This window comes from Psammomys obesus, unplaced genomic scaffold (assembly GCF_907164565.1).
Source record: "Psammomys obesus unplaced genomic scaffold, mPsaObe1.curated_primary_1811, whole genome shotgun sequence".
NCBI lineage: Eukaryota > Metazoa > Chordata > Mammalia > Rodentia > Muridae > Psammomys > Psammomys obesus.
The window spans coordinates 1,824,482-1,850,382 of record NW_026596452.1 but is presented as its reverse complement, the minus strand read 5'-3'; the positions used below and the strand labels follow the sequence as shown (position 1 = coordinate 1,850,382).

The window sequence follows — 25,901 nt, the reverse complement described above, 5'->3', positions numbered from 1 at the left end:
TTTTTGTTTTTGTTTTTTCTCCACACTAACCCATCATGGCATCTTCTTTCCTCCTCTGTCGGTCTATCTCCCTTGATTCTCTGTCCTTCAAACCCTGGGAACCTTAGCCATGCCTACCCCATTCTGCCCTACCCAGGTATAGGCTGTTTAATCAATCATTCAGATATAATGAATTAGACAGGTTTACACAACAAGGATAGGTTTACGTGAGAATGTGCTCTTCTGAGCAGGGACAAGATCTTGGGGGACAGTAATTAAACATGAGACCAACTTCCCATCAATCCCCTGTGCATTCATTTCTCTATATTACTCTGTGAATTCTACGTGTTTAAGCAATATCTACATATCTACTTTCATCTATTACTTTTCCCCTCTCTATATTCGATGGGTACTATGAGATGGTACTGTTATCGAATGTTTTGTGCATGGTGTGTTCAGGTGCTTATTTCTCTACCCAGAGATCTAGTTGTGTTGGCATTGTCATTATTGAAGCATTTTCTGTTTCAACGTTGTGTAAAAAGTTGTTTTCCATTACCTCTCATTGGTTAATAAAGAGCTAAATAGGCTATAGCTGGACACACACACACACACACACACACACACACACACACACACACATCTATATGTTTATATGCTTTGGTTTTGCTTTCTGAGTGCTATGGGCTAAGCACCAGTGATCCATGCAATAGACTCAAGTTTGGTCTATCTCCAGAGTGGTGATATTGAGGGGTACTATGGTCATTTTCGGAAGTCCATAGGTTACTTTAAGTATGGGCCTTGTTCTCTTCTACTTCTTTGCTTGTGATGTAAGTGGTTTGCTTCCTCCACCCTTGATTTTCTGTCCTTCCCATAGTGTGCCACCCTCACCAGAGGCACAAGCAAATACAACTCTCCGATCCTGGAGTTATGTACCCTAAACTGTGAGCTAAATAAGTCATCTTCCTTCCCATAGTGTGCCACCCTCACCAGAGGCACAAGCAAATACAACTCTCCGATCCTGGAGTTATGTACCCTAAACTGTGAGCTAAATAAGTCATCTTTTATTCATTGTATCTTACCTCAGGCATTTTGTTTTAGTAATGCTGCTTACTAATGCATCTGATGAATGATGACATTATTTAATATTTTTTTCTTCATATACTTTAAAATTTTTGTCTTTATTTGTTTAGTGAAGATGGGCGTGAAGAATGTGCCACAGTGCGAATGAGGAAGTCAGGAGACAACTTTTGAGTGTTGCTTCTATCAGGTGGGTCCTAGAGATTAAACTCAGGCAAACACCTTTCTCACCTGAGCCACCTTATCTGTGGTCTTCATATATTTTGATGGTATGTGAATTTGACATTGACTTCAAGACAATAAGTATTTTATTTTTATCCATTATCAACATAAAATGGACTTCATGTACGGTTAGTGCTTTTTACTTGATCATTTAAAATTACCAACTTATTACCCCTTTTTTGGCTCTGCATTTTTCTATTATTTTTTTGTTTTTTAGTTTCTAATGTATTATGTAACTTTATTGCTATGCCTCTTATAACTGTGTTATATTTAAATTTCTTTAACTCAGCTAAGTCTTTTAATAAAGGATATCTATTGTTAGTTATGTAGGTTATTAATTTTTTTTTTACTATTTCCTTTATTTTCAGATTTTCACTTTTAAAAGAATCTCATTCTTTTAGTTGAAAACAGCTACTCAGAGAAAGAGGGTAATTTTATTTTGTGCTTAATGTTCTTTTCTACTTTCTAAATTTGTATAGTAAATCTGTTATTTGAGTAAGTACTCAGATTGATTTTTAATTTAAGTTTGATTTTTCTCTTCTGGTGTTAAGCTTTGGTACATACAGCACTCACAGTTAGAAAGTGTCTTCCTTTCTCAATTAAACATCTCTGACAAGACCCACACAGGCCTGACCAGGCAATATTTACTGGGTGGTTCTCAATCTAATCAAGTTGACAGTGAAGGTTAAATATCACAGCTTGACAATGCTTCACTTCATCACATCTTCATTCTTTTTGTGTGTGTGTGTGTGCCTGCATGTATGCATGTGTGTGCTCGATCACTTGTTCATGTGGGTGCTGCAGGATATTTGATCACATAGCGAACCCTGAGATTGTGTACTGGAAATACATGTTTCGAGTTGTGGTGTGGTTCAGCCCTTGTACACAATTCTAATCCAAGAGCTTTCTGTAAACAAATAAAGTCAACCATAGGTCAAGAGGTGGAGCCAGCAACCAGCTGACAAGGAGGAAAAAACTATTGAGGGTAAGAGGAGGTCTGCAGGACAGATAGACAAACAAGAAGTAGAAGGGAAAGACATTCACTTTGAAGGGTTTTAAAGACAGTGTCGAGAAGTTTTTTGGTTTTTTTGTTTTGTTTTGTTTTGTTTTGTTTTGTTTTGTTTTGTTTTGTTTTTTTCCTTCTGGGATGTTGGCTGAGTAGGAAGATTAACTGTGTATTTTCTCTGCATCTCTGAGCTAGTAGGCTTTCACTCCAGTAACTGGCTCCTGAGTCTTTATTGGTAAAATTGAACATTTGGGTTTTTGTTTAAAAACTTTGAGGGGGGGGGTGTGCACATACATGTCTGTGTAGATGTGTATGGTGGCTGGAGAAAAACCTCATGTCATTCTTAGAAATCCCATCTTCCTCTTTGAGACAAGATCTTTTATTGACCTTGGGCTCACCAATTAGGCTAGACTGGCAGGCCAGCAAACTGCAGGAATCTTCTTGTCTCTACCTCCTCAGTGCTGAAATTACAAGCAGATATGAACATACCCAGCATTTTTTTTTCAATTTTTTTTTTTTTTTTGAATTGAGGTTTTCATGCTTGCAAGGCAAATACTTAACTGACAAAGCCATCTCCCTGGCCTCTTTTTTTTTTTGGGTTTTTTTTTTTTTTTTTTTTTTCTCTTGCCTGGTTATCAAGGAGTTATCTTCTGAACTAGTGAGATGGCTCAGCAGGTAAAGGTACTTGCTGTATAAGCCTGGTGGCCTGAGGATTAGCTCCAGAATTTACAAAAATGTGGAAGGGGAGAATAAACTCTACATAGTTTTCTTCTAGCCTAGACATATAGACAGACCAACACAAACACACAAACACACACACACACACACACTGGCAATAAATTTTGAGAAAAACATTTCCAAGACAGTGTTATCTTTTATAATCCTTCCAGTAAAATTGTGTATTTCTGGCATCTTTATATTTGAAAAGCAGCTCATATGCATGTTTTATTTGGGGATCATAAAAATGTCTTAATTTTTAATCTCAGAACTTGGGAGGCAGAAACAGGCAGATCTTTGTGAGTTTGAGGCCAGCTGGTCTACAAAGAGAGTTCCAGCATAGCCAGGGCTGTTACACAAAGAAACCCTGTCTCAAAAAAACAAAAAACAAACACAAACAAACAAAATGAAATCAGTGAGATCTGTTTTTAATTTTTTTTATTGAAAACATTTTGTTTTCATATAATATATTCTGATCATGCTTTCCCCCTCTCTCAGCTCCAAGAAGATCCTTCTTACCTCCCTACCCACACAACTCCACATCCTATCTCTCTTTAAAAAACAATGGAAAAACAAAACCCAAGAAACACATACACACAAAATACCATGTAAAATCAGAATCCAAAATATGTAAGCTTAAGACCAATAAGACAAAAAAAAAAAAAAAAAAAAAAAAGGCCCAAACAAAGCTATATGAGTCAATAAATCTATAAAAATACCACTGAATTCACCTTGTATTGGCCATCTACTCCTGGGCATGGGACCTACACTTAAGTGTGGTTAATATGCTCAGTGAGACTTCACTGGAGAAAACTATTTTTTTTTTCTTTTTAAGTGGGTACAAATTACAGATAGCTTTTTGGTGAGGGGTAGACCCTATGCTCACTTCCCCTTCTCAGCACTGGGACTTCCCTCCCACCCCTGTTTAACCTGAGCCTGTGATGGCCCTATGCATACTACCACAGTTTCTGTGAGAGCATATATACATCTGTTCTGCTATGTTTAGAAGACACTGTTTCCTTGGAGTTATCCATCATCTCTGGCTCTTAAAATATCACTTCCTCTTCTGCATATGTCTCTGAACCCTGAGAGGTAGGAGTTGATGAAGACATAACATTTAGGATAGAGTGTTCCAATATTTCTCTTTCTCTGCACTTGTCCAGTTGTGGGTCCTTATGGTTAATTTTTAACCTGGGTAGCATGATTTCACACTTTTGTCTGAAACAACATAGAAACTTTAATATTATAGCTTACCTTTTGCCATGGTGTATTTTTTGATTGACTATGCATGGAACCAGCTACACCTGCATAGCTTGGTCCTGGAAACCCGTCTGAGACAATGATAAAGAAATGGCAAACACTAAGCAAATGACAGACACATACAGAAAAGCTGGGATCGAGTGAGCTGTGCTCACTCTGATTGAAGGTACCTGCAATTCAGCCCAGAAACTCAGAGCTTTTATTATGTGTAACACAAGGAGAAAGTAAGGGTGGTATCTACTAGTCTCAGTAGGAGGTCTCTGTAGGGATAAGGTTTCAGGATAGGTGGCAAGGCAGAGCCAAGGTGTCTAAATAAAAATGGCCATATGAATAGCTGCTTGGGCAAGGTACTGAAAAAAGTGGCATAAGGAAGTGGGTGGGGTCAGGGAGACTTAGCACCAGCACATGTAGGTGTAGCTCACTGCTCAGGCTAGGCTGATAAAATGCAGGCAGCAGGGCCCATGAATGCAGCTCAAGCCGGGACTAAGGGTAGTTCTTATAAAAATTTTAATTTTTATCTAAGCTTAAAGAATCACAATAGAGGGAGCTGGAGTGATGGCTCAGTGGTTAAGAGCACTGTCTGCTCTTCCAGATGTCCTGAGTTCAACCACCCAGCAACCACATGATGGCTCAGAAACATCTCTAATGGGATCTGATTCCCTCTTCTAGTATGCATGAAAACAGAGCACTCATACACATAAAATAAACAAATTAATCTTTTTTTATTAATTACAGTTTATTCACTTTGTATCCCAGCTGTAGCCCCTTTCATGATCCCTTTCCAATCTTATCCTCCATCCCTCTTCTTCTCTTATGCTCCTACCCCAGACCAAGGATAGGGTAAGTTCTCCTCCTCTTCCATTTGACCTTAGTCTATAAGATCTCATCAGGACTGGCTTCTTTGTTTTCCTCTGTGGACAGGTAAGGCTGGTCCCCCCTCAGAGGGAGGTGATCAAAGAGCCAGCCCAGGAGTTCATGTCAGAAACAATACCTGTATCTATTATTGGGGAACCCTGTTGGACACTGAGATGCCATGGGCTACTTCTGTGCAGGGATTCTAAGTTATCTCCATGCAGGGTCCTTGTTTGGAGTATCAGTCTCAGAAAAGACCCCTGGGCCCAGATTTTTTTTGGTTCTTTTGTTCTCCTTCTAGAGCTCCTGTTCCCTCCATGTCTTTTTATCTCCCTCTTCTTTCATAAGATTCCCTGCACTCTACCCAAAGTTTGGCTATGAATCTCAGCATATGTCTCAATACCCCACTGGGTAGTCTTTCAGAGGCCTTCTGCTATAGGTTCCTGTCCTGTTCCCTGTTTTCTCTCTCTTCTGATGTCCATCTTGTTTGCCTTTCTGAATGAAGATTGAGCATCTTACCAGGGTCCTCCTTCTTGATTAGTTTCCTTAGGTGTGCAGATTTTAGTATGATTATCCTATATTGCATGTCTAATATCCACTAATAAGTGAGTATATACTCGATGTGTCTTTCTGCTTCTGGGATACCTCAGTCAGGATGATCATTTCTAGATCCCACCATTTGCCTACAAATTTCATGTTTTCTTTGTTTTTAAACGATGCTGGCAAACTGAATCCAAAGATATCATCCATTATGACCAAGTAGGCTTCATCCCAGGTACGCAGGGGTGGTTCAATATACAGAAATCCATCAATGTAATCCACCATATAAACAAGCTGAAAGAAAAAGACCACATGTTAATCTCATTAGATGCTGAAATAGCATTTAATAAAATCCAACATTCACTTACGTTTAAAGTCCTAGAGAGATCAGGGATACAAGGCACTTACCTAAACATAGTAAAGACAATATACAGCAAGCCTATAGCCAATATCAAACAAAACAGAGAGAAACTTAAATCAATCCCACTGAAATCAGGGACAAGGCAAGGCTGTCCACTCTCTCCATACCTCTTTAACATAGTGAAGTCCTTGCTAGAGCAATAAGACAACTAAAGGAGATCAAGAGGATTCTGTTAGGAAAAGAAGAAGTCAAAGTATCACTACTTGCAGATGATATGATTGTACACATGAGTGACCCCAAAAATTCTACCAGGGAACTCCTACAGCTGATAAACACCTTTCGGCAAAGTGGCTGGATACAAAATCAACTCAAAAAAAAAAATCAGTAACCCTCCTGTATACAAAAGACAAAAAGGCTGAGAAAGAAATTAAGGAAACAACACCCTTCACAATAGCCACTAATAATGTAAAGTACTTTGGTGTGACTCTAATCAAGCAAGTGAAACACCTTTTTGAAAAAATCTTAAGTCTCTGAAGAAAGAAATAGAAGAAGATATCAGAAAACGGAAAGCTCTCCCATGCTCAGGGCTTGGCAGGATTAACATAGTAAAAATAACCATCTTACCAAAAGCAGTCTACAGATTCAATGCAGTTTCCCATCAAATTACTAACACAATTCTTTATAGTCCTTGAAAGAAAAATTCTCAATTTCATATGGAATAACAAGAAATCCAGAATTGCCAAAACAATTGTCTACAATAAAAGATCTTCTGGAGGTATCTCCATCCCTGATCTTAAGATGTACAATAGAGCAACAATAATAAAAACTGCATGGTACTGGCATAGAAACAGAATGGTGGATCAATGGAATCAAATAGAAGACCCAGAAATAAACCCATATGGTCTATTTTGGAGAAGGTTCCATGAGGTGCTGAGAAGAAGGTAAATTCGTTTGTGTTTGGGTATAAGGTTCTGTAAATGTCTGTTAGGTCCATTTGATTCATGACCTCTGTTAGAGACATAGTTTCTTTGTTTAATTTGTTTTGTTGACCTGACCTTTCTTGAGAGTGGGGTGTTGAAGTCTCCCACTACTAATGTGTGGGGATCTATGTGTGGTTTAAGTTTTATCAATGTTTCTTTTACAAATGTGGGTGCCCTTGTATTTGGGACATAGATGTTCAGGATTGTGATGTCTTCCTGGTGGAATTTTCCCTTGATGAATATAAAATGTCCTTCCCCATCTCTTTTATTAATTTTGGTTGAAAGTCTATTTTTTCAGATATTAGAATGGCTACTCCTGCTTGTTTCTTGGGTCCATTTTCTTGGAAAGCCGTCTTCCAGCCCTTTACTCTCAGGTAATGTCTATCTTTGTGACTTAGGTGTGTTTCTTGTATGCAACAGGTTGCTGGGTCTTATTTACGCATCCATTCTGTTAGTCTGTGTATTTTTATTGGAGAATTGAGTCCGTTGATGTTGAGAGTGATTAATGAACAGTGGCTGTTAGATCTTTTGATTTTGATGTTGGCTGTGGTAATAAGTTTGTGTGCTTGGTTGCTTTTTGTTTTACTGTAGTGATGTTAATTATTTCCTGCATTTTCTTGAAAGTAGTTAGTTTTCTTGGGTTGTATTTTTCCTTCTAGTGTCTTCTGTAACACTGGATTTATGAGTAGGTATTGTTGAAATTTGTTTTTGTCATTGAATATCATGTTTTCTCCGTCTATGAGGACTGAGAGTTTTGCTGGGTAGAGTAGCCTGGGCTGACATCTGTGTTCTCTTAGGGCCTGCATGATATCTGTCCAGGCCCCTCTGGCTTTCATAGTCTCTGTTGAGAAGTCAGGTGTTTGCCATTATATGTTACTTGGCCTATTTCCCTTGCAGCTTTTAGTATTTTTCCTTTGTTCTGTTTACTTACTGTTTTGATTATTATGTGGAGGGAGGATTTTCTATTCTGGTCTAATTTATTGGGTGTTCTGTAGGCTTCTTGTGTGCTTATTGGCCTCTCTTTTAATTTGGGGAAATTTTCTTCAATGATTTTGTTGAAAATATTTTCTGGGCCTTAGAGGAGGGAATCTTCTTTTTCCTTTATTCCTATTATTCTTAGGTTTTGTCTTTTCATGTTGTCTTGAATTTCTTGGATGGTCTGTGTCAGGAATTTTTTAGATTTAACATTTTCTTTGACGGATACAGCAATTTCTTCCATTGTATCTTTCATACCTGAGATTCTTTTTTCTATCTCTTGTAGTCTATTGGTAATGCTTACCTCTGTAGTTCCTGTTTTCTTCTCTAAGGTCTTTCTCTCCACAAGTTCCTCCATTTTCATTTTCTTTAATTTTTCCAATTCTATCTTCAGTTCTTGAACCATTTTGTTGATTTCCTTTGCCTGTCTGACTGTATTTTCCTGTTTTTCCTTCAGTTCCTTCAGCTGTTCGAACAAGTCTCTGTTTCTTTTATTTCTTTCAATGATTTAAGTATTTCCTCTCTAAAGCCACAAACTGTTTGGCTGCAACTTCCTGTATTTCTTTACGGATGGCCATAATCTGTTTGTTTTTATCTTCTTCTATTTTTTTACGGATGGACATAATCTGTTTTTGTTTGTTTGTTTGTTTTTTATCTTCCTCTAGGTCTTTACACATTTTATTTGTTTCCTCTGTTATCCTCTTCATGAGCATAGATGTTAGGTCATCTTCTTGAATTTCAATTATGCTGGGGTGTCCAGGGCTATTTGCCCCTGGATAAGTGGGTTCTGGCGATGCCATATTGCTCTGTCTTTTGTTGGTTGAGCTTTTACGCTGGCCTCTACCCACTGGACTATCTTAGGTGTTGGGAGTTAGTTTCTGATAGTTCTGATTATAGTTCTGATAAGTTGATGGAGCACTGACTGCTTATTAAACATTCACATAAACATTCACATAAACATAAAAAATCTTAATTTATTAAACATTAAATTAAGATTTAATTTCCTTTTGGTTGTCTTCTGGGGATATACTTAAAGGTGTTTCTCATCATGCTAAAAACATTTGTCTAATATTTATATCTGACCAAAAAGCCATAGCTTTTCCTAGGTCTTAATGGTATGAGTCTACTTCTGCTGTCTTGTAGACAACCATTAACTGTTTTTTTTCTAAATTATGGATCTCAATACAATGCTAATATGAGTTTCCAGAAATCAAAATGTCAGAAGTTTAGGATCTAGCATAGCTCAAACAGACCGCAGATGAGTTTTTCCCTTGGTCTTGGGATTCTTCACTTTTCCTAATTACTAGAAAAAATTTAACTTCTGTCTTTAGTCTGGATTTGTCTCAGCAGAATTTCACCTGGTTGACCGTAAGCTTAAATCTGGACTTTATGCAAGCTGACATGATTGCTCGCTGCCTCTTCAAGTGGATCAACTAGCCAGATACTTCTGAGGACTGCCCCATTGCCCAGCCTTTGGCTGGCATTTCAATCTTCATATCCCCTTGATGCCGATGGCCCCATGGTCAGCACTGAAGCAACTTCAGAAGAAGAGATCTCCATCCATAATCCAACCTAATGGGCTGAAATGCTAGGTCGACAGGGGCTCCCTGACATTAGCTATTATCTTAGAGACTTGCTTATCTAGAGCAGCAACTGAACAAAATGCCTGGAGAGATGCTGGAAAAAGAGACTTCCAGAGGATGGTTTAAATCCTGGTTTAATAGTTCTCCTTGGCTTACTACCCTTATATCCACCCTGAAGGGTCCCCTACTCATTTTGATCTTTACCTTTGGGCCTTGTATTTTAAATTGCTTGTTGGCTTTCATGAAGGTATGCTTGGGAGCAATACAGCTAATGGTACTCAGATCCCATTGTAGAAAAGTAAATCTGTAGGACACCAGGTCTTATATCTGGAAGACCAAAGATTGGGCCTTCAAATGATCATGGGGATGGGGGAATGAGTGACTGAAGAATTGAAAATTGTTTTTTTTTGTTTTTTTTTTTTTTGAGGCATGGAGCACAAGCCTGAACAAAGGCCAGCCAGGTGGAGACATGTCCTGGTATCTACAGGGAGGAACTAACTTTACCACATTCTTTTCCTGCTCACTAGAGGAAACTGGCCCAGGTGGCCAGGCAACAACTATTTATGGTCTTGGTGCCTAAAGTAAACCAATCATTTCAAAAGTCAATTTTCCTTATCCAATCATATAGCACCAAGGCATGTAATCCGCTGTGTGTGTTATGCCAGGTTCACGGGACCCTCAGAGACTACCAGGAGATGACTCGATGCAATTGCAAGAGAGCTTTATTACGAGAGTGATCGAACTCGGGACCCAAGTCTCACTGGCGCAGCAGTAGAGAAGTGGGACCCCGCGCTCTGAGTGAACAGAATTTTTAAAGAGAAAGTCTGTGAGCCGGGGGTTTCCATGGCAGCAAGCATGGGGGCATAAGCCTTGGCGTTACAGAATTGGGCGAAGTTTAGCAGGGCAGGGTGACCTTTTCTGAGGCACATAATCACAATGGCTAAGGCATATAATCACAATGGCTATTTTTCTAAACCATATCTGAAACATTGGGGAGAATTTTCCCACCCGATTCTCAACCGATTCCCATTGATTATTACCAGGGAGTTTGTCTCTATTTTCTATGAAGCATTTATTCTGTTATATTTCCTGGAGGCTGTTGCTAGGAGAGTTAACTTTGTTTTCTGCCAGGTGTACATTCTGTGATATTTCCTGGTACCTGAATTCAGTTCCCAGTCAAGATCTTTATTTCAAAATGGAGTTATATTCAGGTTATCTTAAGCTCTTCATGTGCAGTTTTGCCCTTTAAAAACCGTGTTTCCTTAGACAGCAGGGCTATACTCCTCCTCTTCAACCAGGGATGTTGCTGTGACCTGGGCTTGAGCTTGTAATAAAATCATTCTCATGTGTTTTGTAGCAGAGTCGATTCCTGGTGGTCTTTGGGGGTCTCACAAACTGGGCATAACAATATACATTTATTCTAACCCAATTTTGCTAGTCTGGCTTTGGTCTTCTATAACTCTGTCCTCATGGCAAACTCCTCCTGGTCCTCCTACTGGTGACTTCATCCTCTCTCAAACTGAGAACCCTCCCCCCCACAAACTGGGAATAGAAATACAGCCTCCCTGTCCTCTCTGCCCAGTAATTGGCTCTTCAGCTCTTTCTTAACCAATCAGAGATAATTGGGGAGTAATTTTTATACAACATTGAGATAGGAGATTCTTCATAGAAATGACTGCTTGCATTCAGACTTTCAACCAGATCTTGGGGCACAGAAATCAGAATCTAAATACACAGTGTACAAGACCATTCCCCAACAGAGTACCTCTGCTTTTTGTGTCTGTCATTTGAGTTACTGGAAAATGGCTGCTGTGGCTGAAAGTGCTTCTTAGCCTCTTTAAAACTATTTTCACCTATAGTTCTTTCATGTGGATTACTCAAAAAGTGTAATCCTTCAAACAAACATGTACTGACTTTTCTACATTTGGGTAGTATTGGTAATATTTATTAATTTATTAATTTGTTAATGAAGGGCAAGATAAAACACTCAAAATTAACTACCTTGCCTTTTTTCCACTTTATTAAAATATTGAGTTTATCTTACATGTATATTTTTGTCTTTCCACTATTACTATATCTGACCACTACTATTATGTCCTATCATAACATTCCATACATACTTAAAATCAAGTAACGGGTAGAGTTCCATCCTTAAAATCTAAATGGGCATTTTTAGAGAACACATTCTCTTTGTTTAAATTTTTATCATAGAACATATTTTGGCATGTTGTTTTCCCTCTTCCAGCCCCACCCAGATTGTTTCCACTTTTCTACAAAATAATCTAAATTCCTAGTTTAAGAAAGTAGAAGCAAGCCAGGCATGGTAGCCCATGCCAGCACCAAGGGAGGCAGAAGCAGATGAATTTCTGTGAGTTCAAGGTCTACAAAGTGAGTCCAGAACAGCCAAGGTGACACAGAGAAACCCTGACTCAAAACACAACAACAACAAAAATTATGCCATTATTGCACAAGGATACACTGAAGGCAGGTCTGTTATAGGTTGCAGGGTTTGTGGCTCAGTGATATTAATGATTACTTTTCTCCTCTAGTAGCATACAGAGTACCTTCTACACCATGAATATTGGCCAATAGAGTTAAAGCTTCTAGTTAGGGCATTGGAGAGAGCACTGTCTGCTCTTCCAGGGTCCTGAGTTCAATTCCCAGCAACCACATGTGGTGGCTCACAAATATCTCTAATGAAATCTGTTGCCCTCTTCTGGAATGCAGGTGTACATGCAGGCAGAACACTGTATACATAATAAATTAAAAAAAAAAGCTTCTAGTTAGGGTGCCAGCTCTATTCTCCATGTTTGTTTATGGTATCCCTTTGGCCATTACAGGTGTGTACCACCACTCCTCTTCAACGTTTGCCTACTTGCATGTATTGTTGCAGTCAACTAATCATTGATGAAAGGTTATTATTCGTAAGTTTCTTTTTCTGGACACATTTTTTAGGCTGGTGTAATCAAACACTACTTAAACATACACTTTCCCCTTATTTGGATAAGAAATGAGCCAGAGAATAAAGACATTTGGTGTGATGAAATATTGTACTAAACTTTCTAATTGTACCCATTGTTGCTTTCCTATCAACTGGTAACATTATGATGAGTGCTTATAGTCTGGTAATGTTGACTTGCTTTATTTTACATTCTTTTTAGCTCAGCCATTGTTCTTTGTCTATTGTCTCTCAGGGCCTATTGTTCAATCCCTCCCAGAGCCAATCTCCTGCCTAACAGTAGGGACTAAATCTAGGACCTTGAGCATGTTAAGTGCTCTACTACTGTACTACTGAACTACAAAGCCAGTCCAGAAAATTTCCAGTTTAAAGAAACAGCACTAGCATCACCAATAACTCTATGGTTATGGTTATTATTTCTTAGCCCAAGTTCTTTTAGTGGTTTTATATAAATTTTGGTGTGACTTTAGACTCACAGTATTGCTTCATCTCCCAATTTTATTTACATTCAATGTTCCTCCTCTTGGCCACAGCCATTCTCAACTTCTTTAAAAAAAAAAAAAACTTTTAAAAAGTAGTACTATATTATTACATATGGGTGTTTTGCCTTTGCATAAATATATGTGCAGGTACAGAGACCCAAAGAATGCAGTGGATTTCCTGCAACTGGAAATTTAGATGGTTTTAAGCACCATGAGGATGTTGGGAATTGAACCCAGGTCCTGTGGAAGAATAGCAAGTGCTCTTAACTGCTGAACCCCAGGCTTCATTCTCACCTTTTTAAAATTAATCAGAATTTCCATATTCTTAGGCTTCTGTACTTTTATGGATAAGATACTGTATCTGTTTGGAATGGAACCCTCTCCCTCATAGCTCAGCCCTACCAATCTAATTTCTATTCACTAGGTGCCTTCCTTTATACAGGTTAACAAAGATGTTTCTTTTATGAGATCCCACAGGAATTTGAATAAACTCCATAATGCTCAGTATTAAAGTATAACATTTACTTATACAATTCTCAAAGTCAGAGTAGCTTCAAGACAAAGATCATGCTAATTTTGGAAGTTTTGTTGCTCATTTACTAGCATTTTTTTTTAAATCTCTACATTTCTTTCCCTCCACTTTGCCATTGAGTTCATACACTCAATGTATGAAAAAAAATGTTGTAGAAAAAAATGGTTACATTAAAAAGACTACCATTTGATATTTTGGGTCCACCCTGTTACTACCTGTCTCTTACTCGACCCTGCAGCCACATAAGGGTATGTGGCTTGGATCTGGAACATTTCTTTTCTAACAGATAATCTTCTTGGCATGGTTAACACATACGTATAGTCCCAGATCTAGGGAGGCTCAGGCAGGAGGACATAGAGTGTGAAGCTAGCTTGGGTAAATTTTGAGACTCTGTATTTAAAAAAAAATAAAAATCTTTTATAGTCTGTGCTGCATTGTCAATTTGTGTGGGATTATTTTTCTGTTTCAGATTAAATATATGAGTCCTTATTTTGCATAAGCATATGAATTATGGAACACCTGGGCCATTCTCAATTCAGTAATTGTTCCCTGTAGGGTAGGGATAATATCCTTTACTATAGCACAAGAAGAATGTGTTGGTAGTTTGAGGGACATCATGGCCATATGGGATTATTGTCCACTACAAAAGATGATCTATCTTGATAGGTCTTTGTGTAAAGCATTTTTCCATCAGTGATTGACTGTGTAGTAATTTTTTTAGACACTGATACCAAGATATAGTGAGTAAACGTACCTAAACTACTCCTAATAAAAAGGTGTGTCACTTGCTTGAAAACAATTTGTATCTTTTACTTATTTATTTGTGGAAACTTCCTCTTTTTCTGTTAAGTTGAAGGATAGGAGGAAGTGATTCATAGTGTAGTGTAGTAACAAAAACTTAGACCCCATATTTGAAATCAAGAAAAGATCTCAAAAAATCAAAAGTTGAAATTTCGTTTGTTTATTTGATGCAGGAGAGTGAGCTCAAGGACTGAGTATGCTAATCACACCCTGAGGTTTTTTATTTTTATTTTTTATTATTTTAAAAAAATTTTGAGACAGGGTTTCTTTTGAAAGAACAAAGAGTTAAAAATTAGGGTTTTTTTTTTGGGGGGGGGTTATGGAATTAAAGTTTAAAGCACAAACCTGAATGAAGGCCAGCCAGATACTTGAAGGGAGGAACCAGCCTTACTGCATTCCTTTTCTGCCCACTAGAGATACAGTTGCAAGGAAACCAGCCCAGATGGCCTGGCTAGAACCACTTAAGAGATACTGTTTCCTGGCAACCCACCCAGATGGCCAGTCCAGAAACATTTATAGACTTGGTGCCTAAAGTAAACCACTCATTTCAAAAGTCAATTTTCTTTACCCAATTGTCTAATGCCAAGGCTTGGAGCCCCCCCTCCCCTTGCAGTTTTGCCCTTTAAAAACCTTGTTCCCCTAGACTGCCCTACTACATTTCTCTCTGTTTCCACAGGGAGCTTGCGACCTGGGCTTGAGCTTGTATTAAATAAACCCTCATGTGTTTTGCAACAGACTTGACTTCTGGTGGTCTTTTGGGGTCTCATGATCTAGGCACAACACTCTGTGTAGCCTTGGCTGTCTTAGACTCACTTTATAGACCAGGCTGGTCTAGAACTCACAGAGATCTGTCTGCCTCTGCCTCCCAAGTGTAAGTTGTCTTCTGACCTCCACAGGCTTATTATGGCACACACATCGCCATACACACAAATAAGCATAAAAAATAAATTTTACCAAACTGTAAACACTTAATGACATATTTTAAAGATTATATACTGTGGCCACTGTGGGAGCTCAGGCCCATAGTCCCAGCTTTCAGGAGGCAGAGGCAGGTGGATCTCTAAGTCCAAGGCTCTGTAGATCAGGCTGGCCTCAAACTCGTAGATCTGACTGCCTCTGCTTCTGAAGTGCTAGGATTAAGAGAGTGCCAACACTGCCTGGCCATAGTAATAATTATTATAAAAATTTCCCATTTTTGTATGCCATAAAGTTAAAATAAAATTGCATCAATTTTCGCAACAGTGAATGAGAAAGGCTCCACATTTATTTTACATACATCTGACAGATGATAAACTATGTAAAGGCCAAAACATTACATATGACATGTAAGACTGATATTACTAAATGGAAACTGCCTCATGCTTGATGGAAGATAAATCCTTGTAGTTGTAATAAAGCACTGGATTGGCCAGGCATGGTGATGCATATTTATTATCATAGAACTGAGGAATCTGAGGCAGAAGAATGAAGAGGCCAACCAACCTGGGCTACAGAGCAAGGCCCTGTCTTATAAAACCTGTGCCCCAACAAACAAGAATTTCCCAAATCAAAAACAAGAGCTTTGGTTTAGAGGTCACACAGCTTTTACAAAGAATCAGAAGGCAGTTGTGCTAGCTAGATTTCAACCCTGCCCTATCACTGTATCTCTAAAACTCTAACCTTAGTACTGGATGACAGGAAGGCATTGATCCGTGGGTAGTGGGTTGCTTGGTATCATTCTTGGAAAGGGACTGAATCAGGAACCACTAATTTTGGGTACATGGCCAAATACTGGCAGATTTGATTTTTGTTTGTGCAAATGAGTATCAGTGTGGTAGTTGGGCAAAAAACCTCCCAGGTTTTCAAGGTCACTATTTGTGACATTTTACAAATTGTGTTAATTTAGCAATAGAATTTAGCTATACTTACTCATTCAAGTAAAATGGAATACAATAGAATGGAAGTACATGTTTTCTAAAAGTCTGATTAAACACGAAATATAACCCATATAAAACTAGAGTTTGTTCATCTAGTTACTAGTCTCTAGGAAGCAATTTAAAGCTGTCTGTTTGCAAATTTACTAAACTTAAATGTGTTATTGATTACAGGTATAAACTTAATATTTAAAAAATATAAAACTCAGCTTATAAAGGCATTCTTTTCTTTTTATAGTCATTAATATTTCCTTACCCCGAAGAAGACTGGAGGTGTGCACTGCTATGTGAGATACATATTAAATCTGCCTGTCTGAAATAGTCGATGGAAGGCTTGGTTTCTCTCCTGATTATATTATGGATCAAACACCATGCTTTTACTTGCACCCGAGGGACGGAACAAGCAAATATTACTGCTAAGGGTTTCTGTAGGTAGTGGAAGCAGGAAAAGGCTTTTCTGGGCAGCAAGTTGTGTTGTGGATCCTGTACCTCTAAGGGCAGTTCACATGCAGTTTGCCTACTCCTCCATGGAGGCACCACTGAAATGACAGCAACATAACCCAACATTCTGGAGCTCTCCCTCGACTAATTTAGTTTTTTTTTTTTTTTTTTCCTTACAGTATAACGAATTACTGCTAGAGCATAGGGTAAATCCAAGCAGTATTTGGCTAGAAAGTGCTGCCAACAGACGGATCTTTGGCGGTTGGGGGCCAGTGCGCCAGACTCCCGCAGGCGACTCTTCATTTCTTCCGGCCTGCGGTGTGTGGGCGGGGGTCAGGGGACATTTTTTTTCCCCTTCACCTTCTGCAAGGGTGTGGGGCTTCGGACTACCGCTGCGGCCTAGTCTAGGGCGGCGCCCGGGCTGCGGGCTACGGGGCTGGCTGCTGTTCCTCTAGCGCCCCGTGGTGGCCATTACTTCTATCAGGGCCAAAGTATGCGTCTACTTTCGAGGGGTAGGACCGAGTGTTGCCTCCCCGCGACTTGGCTGGTCCCCATGGGGATCGATATTCCCGGAGTGCGTGCCGAACCACCGAGAGCAGTTTTGGCGTGTCCCGGGACTGCCCGGCCGCTAGCTGCTGTCCAATGTATATTCGCTCGGGCTGTTGCGGGCGGTACCAGACCTTGCCCTGCCCCAGCGCTCCCCTCCCCCTCCCGAGCACGCCAAGGCTCCCGAAGCTACATGGTCCGGACCCTCCATTCTCTGCCGGTGTATTTAAGTAAGCACAACCAAACTGGCTGCTCCTACTCGGTGACAACCCTACTCAGGACAGACGCGCCCATCAGCCAACCACGGAACAGAACTGGCTAGCATCCTGCTCCCGGCTCTGTAACGGCCTCGGTAGGCGGGGCTAAAGCAGCTAGCAAGTTAAGTGGAGCCACTGCTGACGCGAGTCAACAAAAGTCACGTGAGGCGAGTGGGCTGCTCTGATTGGCTGCGCCGGCCGGGCAGGGAGGGGGGGTCACGGCGGCGGCGTGGGGTTCGCTGTGTGACACAATTACAACAACTTTGTGCTGGTGCTGGGGAAGTTTGTGTCTCCTACGAATCCACCCCAGAGCTCCCGGTCCTCGCGCGCTCCGGCCATTCCTGCCGTCCCCGCCTGTGGCTACCCCCTTTCCTCCCCCGTGATGTGACCGTACCGCCGAGCTGTCGCTGCTACCGACCCTGTGACTCCACAGTCCCTGCCTTTACTTCTACCGCGTTCGTATTTTTCGCCGCCGCCTTTTGCGGCGGCGGCGGAGGCGGAGGAGGCAGAGATAAAGTTGCGGTGCCGGTCCCGTACGGAGATTGAGGAAGTCGTTGCGGTCCCCGGCCCGGGCAGGGGCAGGGGGTGTCGGCGTTGAAGTTGGGAATTCGCTGCGTTTCCATGAAATCCTGCGGAGTGTCGCTCGCTCCCGCCGCCGCTCCCGCTGCCGCCGCCGCCGCTTTCGGTGATGAGGAAAAGAAAATGGCGGCGGGAAAAGCGAGCGGCGAGAGCGAGGAGGCGTCCCCCAGACTGACAGCCGAGGAGAGGGAGGCGCTCGGCGGACTGGACAGGTACGGGGCGCGGGCACCGGCCGGGACGGCCCGGGACGGGGAGGCGCCGCTCTCCGCGGAGGCCGCTGCTGCGCGGCTCGCCTGTGGCGGCGGTGGGGCGGCCACCTCGGCTTGGCGCACTAGGCGCCGCTGACGCCGGGGCCTCGGGCTCCGGCGGGGACGGGTCGGTTGGCGGTGCCGGGGCACTAACGAACCGCGTGTGCCTTTCTCCTCAGCCGCCTCTTCGGGTTCGTGAGGTTTCATGAAGATGGCGCCAGGATGAAGGCCCTCCTGGGCAAGGTAAGGCAGCCGCGCGGGCCGGAGCACGGACGCGGTCTCCCGGGCCAGGGGCGCGCTCTCCCCGGTACCCGCGGCCGGGGTCACCACTCTTTGTGGCCTCGAACGATGGCCGAAGGGCTTCCGGAAAACTATTTCCTGCCACTGCGCTCTCTCCCCAACTCCTTGGTACCTTGCTTGCTCTCTTGCGAGAGCACTTCACCTGGAGCCAGAGGACAGAGGCAGCAGCGCATTTGGGGCCGAGCTCATATGGGGCGTCCAAATTGCCTCCGCTTTTTTTTTTTATTTTTTATTTATTTTTTATTTTTAATTTTTTTACCGCCCCGGGGGACCGAGGTGGCTATGAGGTCGTAAACGGGTTCAGATTTCCTTAAATCCCGCCTTGTTATCTCCCCTGGTTTTCAGCTTTTTTTTTTTTTTTTTTTTTTTTTTTTTTTTTTTTTTCGTTTGTGTTTTTTTTTTTTTTTTGTTTTTTTTTTTTTTTTTTTTTTTTTTTTTTTTTTTTTTTTGAGGCAGGCTGTTCCCTATGTTTGCTGTTAACCAAACATTTGGGGATGGCTTCTTGTCCCTCCTCTTTGAAGGGGGAAGTTGTAACTAGTTTAGGTCGGTGAAGAGTTTGCATTGCGTTGTTGACAAGCATCTCAATTGGTATGTGCTTTACCTGAACTTAGGTGACTTGTTTACTTTTTTGCTCTTTCTGCCATAGACGTATGGCAGTTAAGATATGAGTGCGTTTTCTGGAGCCACATTTCCTGTTTGTTAGGGGCAGTTGGGGAAGATTCGGGGTGTAGTCTGTGTTTATTCGTGTGGAAAGTTGTTGGTGCTGTCATTTAGTTAAGTAATGGCTGCTTCTGTCGGCCCAAGATGGCGGGACAGGGTGGGAGGAGAAAGTGAAAGGGGGGGGGGGGGGTTGGAGAAGAAGGGAGGGAGGAGAGGTAAACATGGAAATAAATAGTGTCGAAGAAGAATAGGCTTCTTTGGAGCGTGTAGCTCGGGGGTTATAAAAATTATCACAGATTATTTGCATGTAGAATTTTTGCTCCCTTCTCTAGCTTGGAATCAACATGCATTAGCCTGGTAAATGCTTATCAACCTGTAGCACGTTTAGTTACCCATCGTAAGCTACTGAACAAAGGCTAGATGGAGTCTCATTCTGTCTGATTGAGTCTATATTTCCTGACCAAAGTGTGATTGAAATGTTATTAGGAGGTTTTCTTGTTAATTGGTACTCTAAAACTTGGAGTGTGTTGGATTCAATAGACATTTTCTTCTTTGGCTGAAATCTCTAGGTTTGATTTGACGCTTAGCACTATTGTTGCAATTGAGAAGTTTAAGAATGACGACTAAAGCCTAAGAGCATTTAAAAAAACTGATTATTTTAACCCTTATGTTTTGACAGTATTTTGGATTAGCGGCATTAATTGCTTTTTATCTGTGATCACACTTATGTTTTTACCTAAAAGTATTGAAATATATATAAGAAGTGATTGCAGACAATGGCTAGAAAGCAAAACATACAATCTTTTTCATTAAGTCCATTTTCTTTGAAAAGTGAGAAAATTTGAACTTTGATGTGGGTATTAATTTGCTTCTTTAAAATTATCACTGGAAAAAAATGTTCAGTGACTAGTTCTGGAATGATATAAACATCAATAGTTGCTGCTCCCCTGTTTTTAAGGTTTTTCTCCACCCTGTTTGAAGTATTTTATGTACAAAGACTAGATCACTGTGAAATTGTCATTCCAAAGTTCAGTACAGTGTTTAAATTTAAGGGCCATTTTATTTTGGAGTGAACATTGCTAGTCTACATTAGATTAGTAAAGTTGCTTGCAGGGATAATTCATTTGGAAAAGTTTGGCAAAATCTATTGTTTTGGTTATAGTGATAAAATTAGTGGAATCTGTTTCATGTGCTTGTGTAAAGTGCTAGTTCATAATTTCTTAGAATGCTTGTAATCAGAATAACAGTGGGTGGTTCTTAACATTAGATATTATATTGTAATAGTGAAACCTATGGTTAATGTGAACTGTTCACCTTGTTTTTTGTTTTTGTTTGTTTGTTTGTTTTATTGAGACAGGGTTTCTCTGTGTCCTTGGCTGTCCTGGTCTCGCTTTGTAGACCAGGCTGCCCTTGATTTCACAGAGATCTGCCTGCCTCTGCTTCCCCAGTGCTGGGATTACAGGTGTGTGCCACTGTGCCTGGCCTGTGTTCACCTTTTAAACATTGAGCATTTTCTAAATGTGCATTATTCATTTTTCTAGTATTTGAATATAGTCACATCTTAAACATGAAAAATTGGTGAAGCTTTATTTTGGGGGAGAATTATGACTTCATACATGTAAGGTAGTTTGGTAAGCTGAGTAGTATATTGAAAACTAAAAAAATCATAATTGGTTCTGGCTCCTTAGGTTCTAGCTACTTAGATCAGGACTCAAAAGCTTTAATGCTAAAACATCCTATATTATGTAGTTTGAACACCTACATGGATCTTGGTTGTGTCCTTATTAGCCTGATCATTTCAGTAAAATGTGTAATAGAAATTTATGCTTGTGTTTCAAAGCAGACACTAAGACTCATAACCAAACCCTCGGCAGAGTGCAGGGAATCATATGAAAGAAGGGAAGTTAGTATGATAGGGAAAGGATAGGAGCTCTACAAGGACCAAATATATCTGGGCACAGGGTCTTTTCTGAGACTGACACTCAACCAAGGACCATCTATGGATATAACCTAGAACTTCTGCTCCGATGTGGCCTGTGGTAGCTCAGTAACCAAGTAGTTTTCCAAAGTAAGGGGAACACGGACTATTTCTAATAGGATCTCAAGGGCAGGCTGTTTGACCCCCACCCCAGGGGAGGAGCAGTCTGTTAGGCCACAGAGGAGGACTTTGCAGCCAGCCCTGAAGATACCTGATAAAACAGGGTCAGATGAAAGGGGAGGAGGTCCTCCCCTATCAGGGGACTTGGAAAGGGGCAGGGAGGAGACCAGGGAGGGAGTGTGGGGTTGGGGAGGGAATGAGGGAGCGGGATACAGCTGGGACACAGAGTTAACAAAATGTAACTAAAAAGAAAAATAAAAAAATAAAAAAAAATAAAAAATAAAAAAAAAAAGAAATTTATGCTTGACAAAATATAACCTTACATCTTCTATTTGAATTGGATTCTGTGTAGAGTGAGTGAAGTAGAGTCCACTAGGAAAGAAGTATTTAATTATTTAGTTTTATCCATTCTCTAACTGTCCTGAGAATCATTACTTTTGGATGTGAGGTTTGGGGAGTGGAATGTTGAGTTATATTGGTTTCAGATTTATTTATTATGTAATGTAACCCTTTTTTAAAAAAAGTATCAGCTTTTCTTTGTGGTGTGGTGGGGTGTGTTCATGTAGTTCAACAGAGCACATAATAGAATTGAATAATTCCCAGAATTCCTTTTTTTAGCTATGAATTTTGTCCAGAAAAATAAAGTTTGCCAAACAGATTTTATCTTTCTTGCAGAAATTTAGTCATTTCTACTTGTCTTGAGAAAATGTTCCCTCTTGTGTTCTATTCTATCCTTATAGTTTTAAAGTGCACATTGATAAACAGAACTCTGAAAAGGTTTGGAAAAATAAACTGTTACATAAGTATTTTTTATTTATACCCAAACTTATTCCTTGTCCATGTATGAAGCTGCTGTATTTCAGGTGATTTCTTCTGGACTCTGCAGAATTTTGTAAGATTCCATTATGTAATAATCACTGAAAGTTTTGTTTGCAGGATTATCTTTTGGTATATAGTGTGAAAAGGTCTGGGTACGGTGGTGCACACCTTTGAGATTTAATCCTAGCAGAGGCACAGACAGTAGGATCTCTGTGAGTTCCAGGCCGGCCTGGTCTACAAAGCGAGTCCAGGACAGCCAAAGCTCTGTTGTAGAGAAACCCTGTATTGGAAAACGGGGGTGGGGGGAGAAAGAAAAGAAAAATAATACAGTGTTTTTGTACTAATACCTTAAATAAGGCTGTAAGGACCTAGAGCTTGACTTAGAAGTCTTTTAATATGACATGATCTTTAACAGTTTTCTCTTTAATGCTAACCCTTAATTTTTTGGTAATTTAATGATTACTATTATTATTATTATTATTATTATTATTATTATTGCTATATATTTTATGTCAATGAGTATTTTATCCTGTATGTATGTTTGTGTGTCACTTGGGTGGTGACTGAGGAGGCAAGAAGAGAGCTTCTGATCTGACTGATCCCTTAGAACTGGAATTACAGGACATGTGGGTGCTTGGAATTGAACCTGGATTCTTTAGTTTTCCTAATTACGTTGGAGTTACTGGGAAATAATTAAATGAAACCCTGTAGTAGAAATGAACTATGATGACTACTTTTTACAGATTTGAAAACTTTTTGGAATATACTTTTTAATTAGATAAGGTTTTCGGTTAGATGTACATAGCTAGAAGGAAAGTAAAGAGTATTAATATGGTAATACTATGTACTATCATTAAAGTAATAATATGGTTGAGGCCTGGGGAAAGTTGCCTCATCAGTCTTTGGTATCTTATCTGTGTGTGAAGGTAATGTATCACTGAAAGACATAGGTGTGGAGCTGGGGAGATGGCTCAGCATTTATAAGCCAGTACTGCTGTTGCAGAAAATCGAGTTTGGTTCCAAGCACCAATATTGGGGGCCATAGAACAGCCTTGTAACTCTGGGGCTCTGATCATTTTCTGGCCTCTTGAGCATCTGCATCATAAGTGCACATATGTGCACATAGGCAGACACATAGACACACACAATTAAAAGCAAATCTTTAAAGTGAAAGATATATTTTATATTTTATTGTCCCATTTAGTATGTGTGGGGGGGGGGGGGGGTATTAGGGAGAGAGAGAGAGCGCCAGTGCTCGAGGCCCCCCCCCCCAGACTTCAGCTCAAGTGTGTGAACAAGCAAACCAAGGGAGCGGGGCGGGAGGGAGAAGAGAGAGAGAAAGAAAGCAGCAAACGAAGAGTGAGCGAGCTGGTGGGGGGGGGGAGAGCTAGAGCGCGAGCAAGAGAGCGCACACGCACCACGGCAATAGCAAGAGCGCATGCGCTTACGCTAGCGCTAGCTTGAGCACGCAGGCAGGCAAGAGCTGGCACACTAGCAAACACCAGTGGAAAGAATACTCCATTCCCCTATGTCACAGGGATTGAACCCAGCTAGTCCGGTTTGGCAGTGATACTGGCTGAGCCATATCCTCCTAGGCGGTATAGTTGATTATTTTAAACAGTCTTACTGTTAACTTTGTCTTAAGTATTCTGGTTGTCTTAAGTATTCTTTTTTGATAGTTGTTTTAATAGATTTTATAAAATACTTAAGAATTATAAATTTTTTATCATTTGAAAATTAAGAATGTATTTTTAAGGTGATATGAAAATATTTGGCATTTTTATATTTAGGTTGTGTGTGTAATGAAAGTAGTTTAAGACCCACTGAAGTGTATATTTACCTAAACTTGGTATTGCATATATGAGGAAATTATTAGGTCCTTTTGAGAGGTAGCTTTTTTTAATGTCATAAATTTGGATTACTGGTTATGTGTAAAAACAAATGTGTACTTTTTGTTTGTAAGGATTTAAAGGGGATATTCATTTCCAGTGCTAAAGAACTTTAGTGGTTTTGTTGGAAAGAAAAAGTAGCTATAGAAGTAGTATCATGAGGGCTGGCAAGATAACTTGCCTTCATCAGGAAAAGGCACTTGTTGCCAAGCTTGAGGATGTGAGTTTGATACCTTTGAACTACAAGGAGGCAGGAGAGAACTGATTCCCTTATGTCCCTTTCTTTCTCTCTCTCCTCCACCTCCCTCCCTTCCCTCACCTCCCTACTTCCCTCCCAGCCTCCTCTCTTATGCACACACCCACCCACCCACCACAAAATAAACAAATATGCTTTGTGCTTAAAATTAGGTTTTTATTTTGATAAATTTTTAATAAGTAATATAGCCACAATTGCTTGGACAAAGCTCTATGCAATTACTACATTATTTGCTAAAAAAAATTGGTGTGTTCACTGCAACAGAACTTATGAGAGATTACAGAATGTGTTCTCATGCCTGTCACAGAATACAACTGCAGCAATACATATGTATACACTTGTTTTGTTTGTTTGTGACGAAGTCTTACTCTAGCCCCAGGTAGCCACTAGGTAATCTTTTTGCTTCAGGCTTTTTAGTACTGGGATTTACGGGTGAGCCTTTGTGCTGGGCTCTATCTAGACTTTGTTACAAAAAGCAAGGCAATTGTTTCAAAAAACAAGGCAACTGTTACAAAAAAAAGGCAACTGTTACAAAACACAAGGCAATTGTTACAAAAAACCCGATTCTCTCCTTTACATGGTTTAGGTTGTTGAAAACTGCTTTAAAGGTAAATTTTTTTGCCTTGAATAGAAAAACTATAGGTCACACAATGAGGTTTGTTTGTTGGCAGGCTGCAGAGTTAATTGTCTGACCTAGATCATGTAACATTTAGTTTTGTGTACATGTTACCAATATTTCTGAGTATTTGAAAGGGGTTATTGCTCATTGTTTGCTTTGAAACTCATTGGTGATTCTTTAAGTTCTTTGAAATTGATGTTAATGACTGATAACACCGCATTATAAATATTTTTAAAATGTGAATTAGAAAACAACCCACTGTATTGTCCAGAAATTGAAGTGATGGTTGCGCTATTTCAGGCGTACATGTAGTTATTTGTAGACTAATTAATGGAGTTTTTTAAATGAATGTATGATTGATAGTCATCTATTCATACTGAAACTTAACATATAATTGCAAGTTATATATGATAGTAATATTTGATTGTACACCAAGTTCAAGTGGTCAATGTAGGAAATACGAAGGTAAAATGGATATCACTATGTTAAACTTGAAAGCTCCTTTAGTGGGGTGAAATTAGCATAAGGATAGCTGGTGAAATCAGTAGTAGAAGCAAAATGTCAGGTACTCTGAACATTTGTGATAAAGGTCAATTTAACAGATACATGGCTCTTAAAAGGATGGGAATTCTTTCTTGGAGCTACTAATTTTCAATTTAGATAATAACAAGTTGCCTTTTACTTTTGTTTAGGAAATAATCTAAAAATCAGATTTTAGCTTCAAAGGATGATCTTTTATTTTGTAGTAATATATACTTTTCTATGGGTCCTTACATCAGATCATCTGCTGGCTTATGAGATTCTGAAAGAGACCTCTAGAAGAGTAGCAAATACTCTTAACCACTGAGCCAACTTGCCAGACCTTCTCACTTTGAAAGAATTTATTTTTTAAGTTTTTATTTTATTTTATTTTATTTTATTTTATTTTATTTTATTTTATTTTATTTTAT

At 39.9% G+C, this 25,901-nt stretch overlaps 1 protein-coding gene across 6 annotated transcripts in view; it reads left to right on the top strand.

The window, feature by feature from the left end:
* Positions 1-17,753: 17,753 nt before the first annotated feature.
* Kdm6a (lysine demethylase 6A) overlaps positions 17,754-25,901 on the top strand; it is a 122,133-nt gene continuing 113,985 nt past the window's right edge. For all 6 annotated transcript variants that reach the window (XM_055598259.1, XM_055598261.1, XM_055598260.1 and 3 more), the window contains exons 1-2: positions 17,754-18,274; positions 18,490-18,553. In XM_055598259.1, the coding sequence (XP_055454234.1) occupies positions 18,105-18,274; positions 18,490-18,553 (234 nt within the window). In that variant the 5' untranslated portion in view covers positions 17,754-18,104. The remainder of the gene's footprint in view (positions 18,275-18,489; positions 18,554-25,901) is intronic.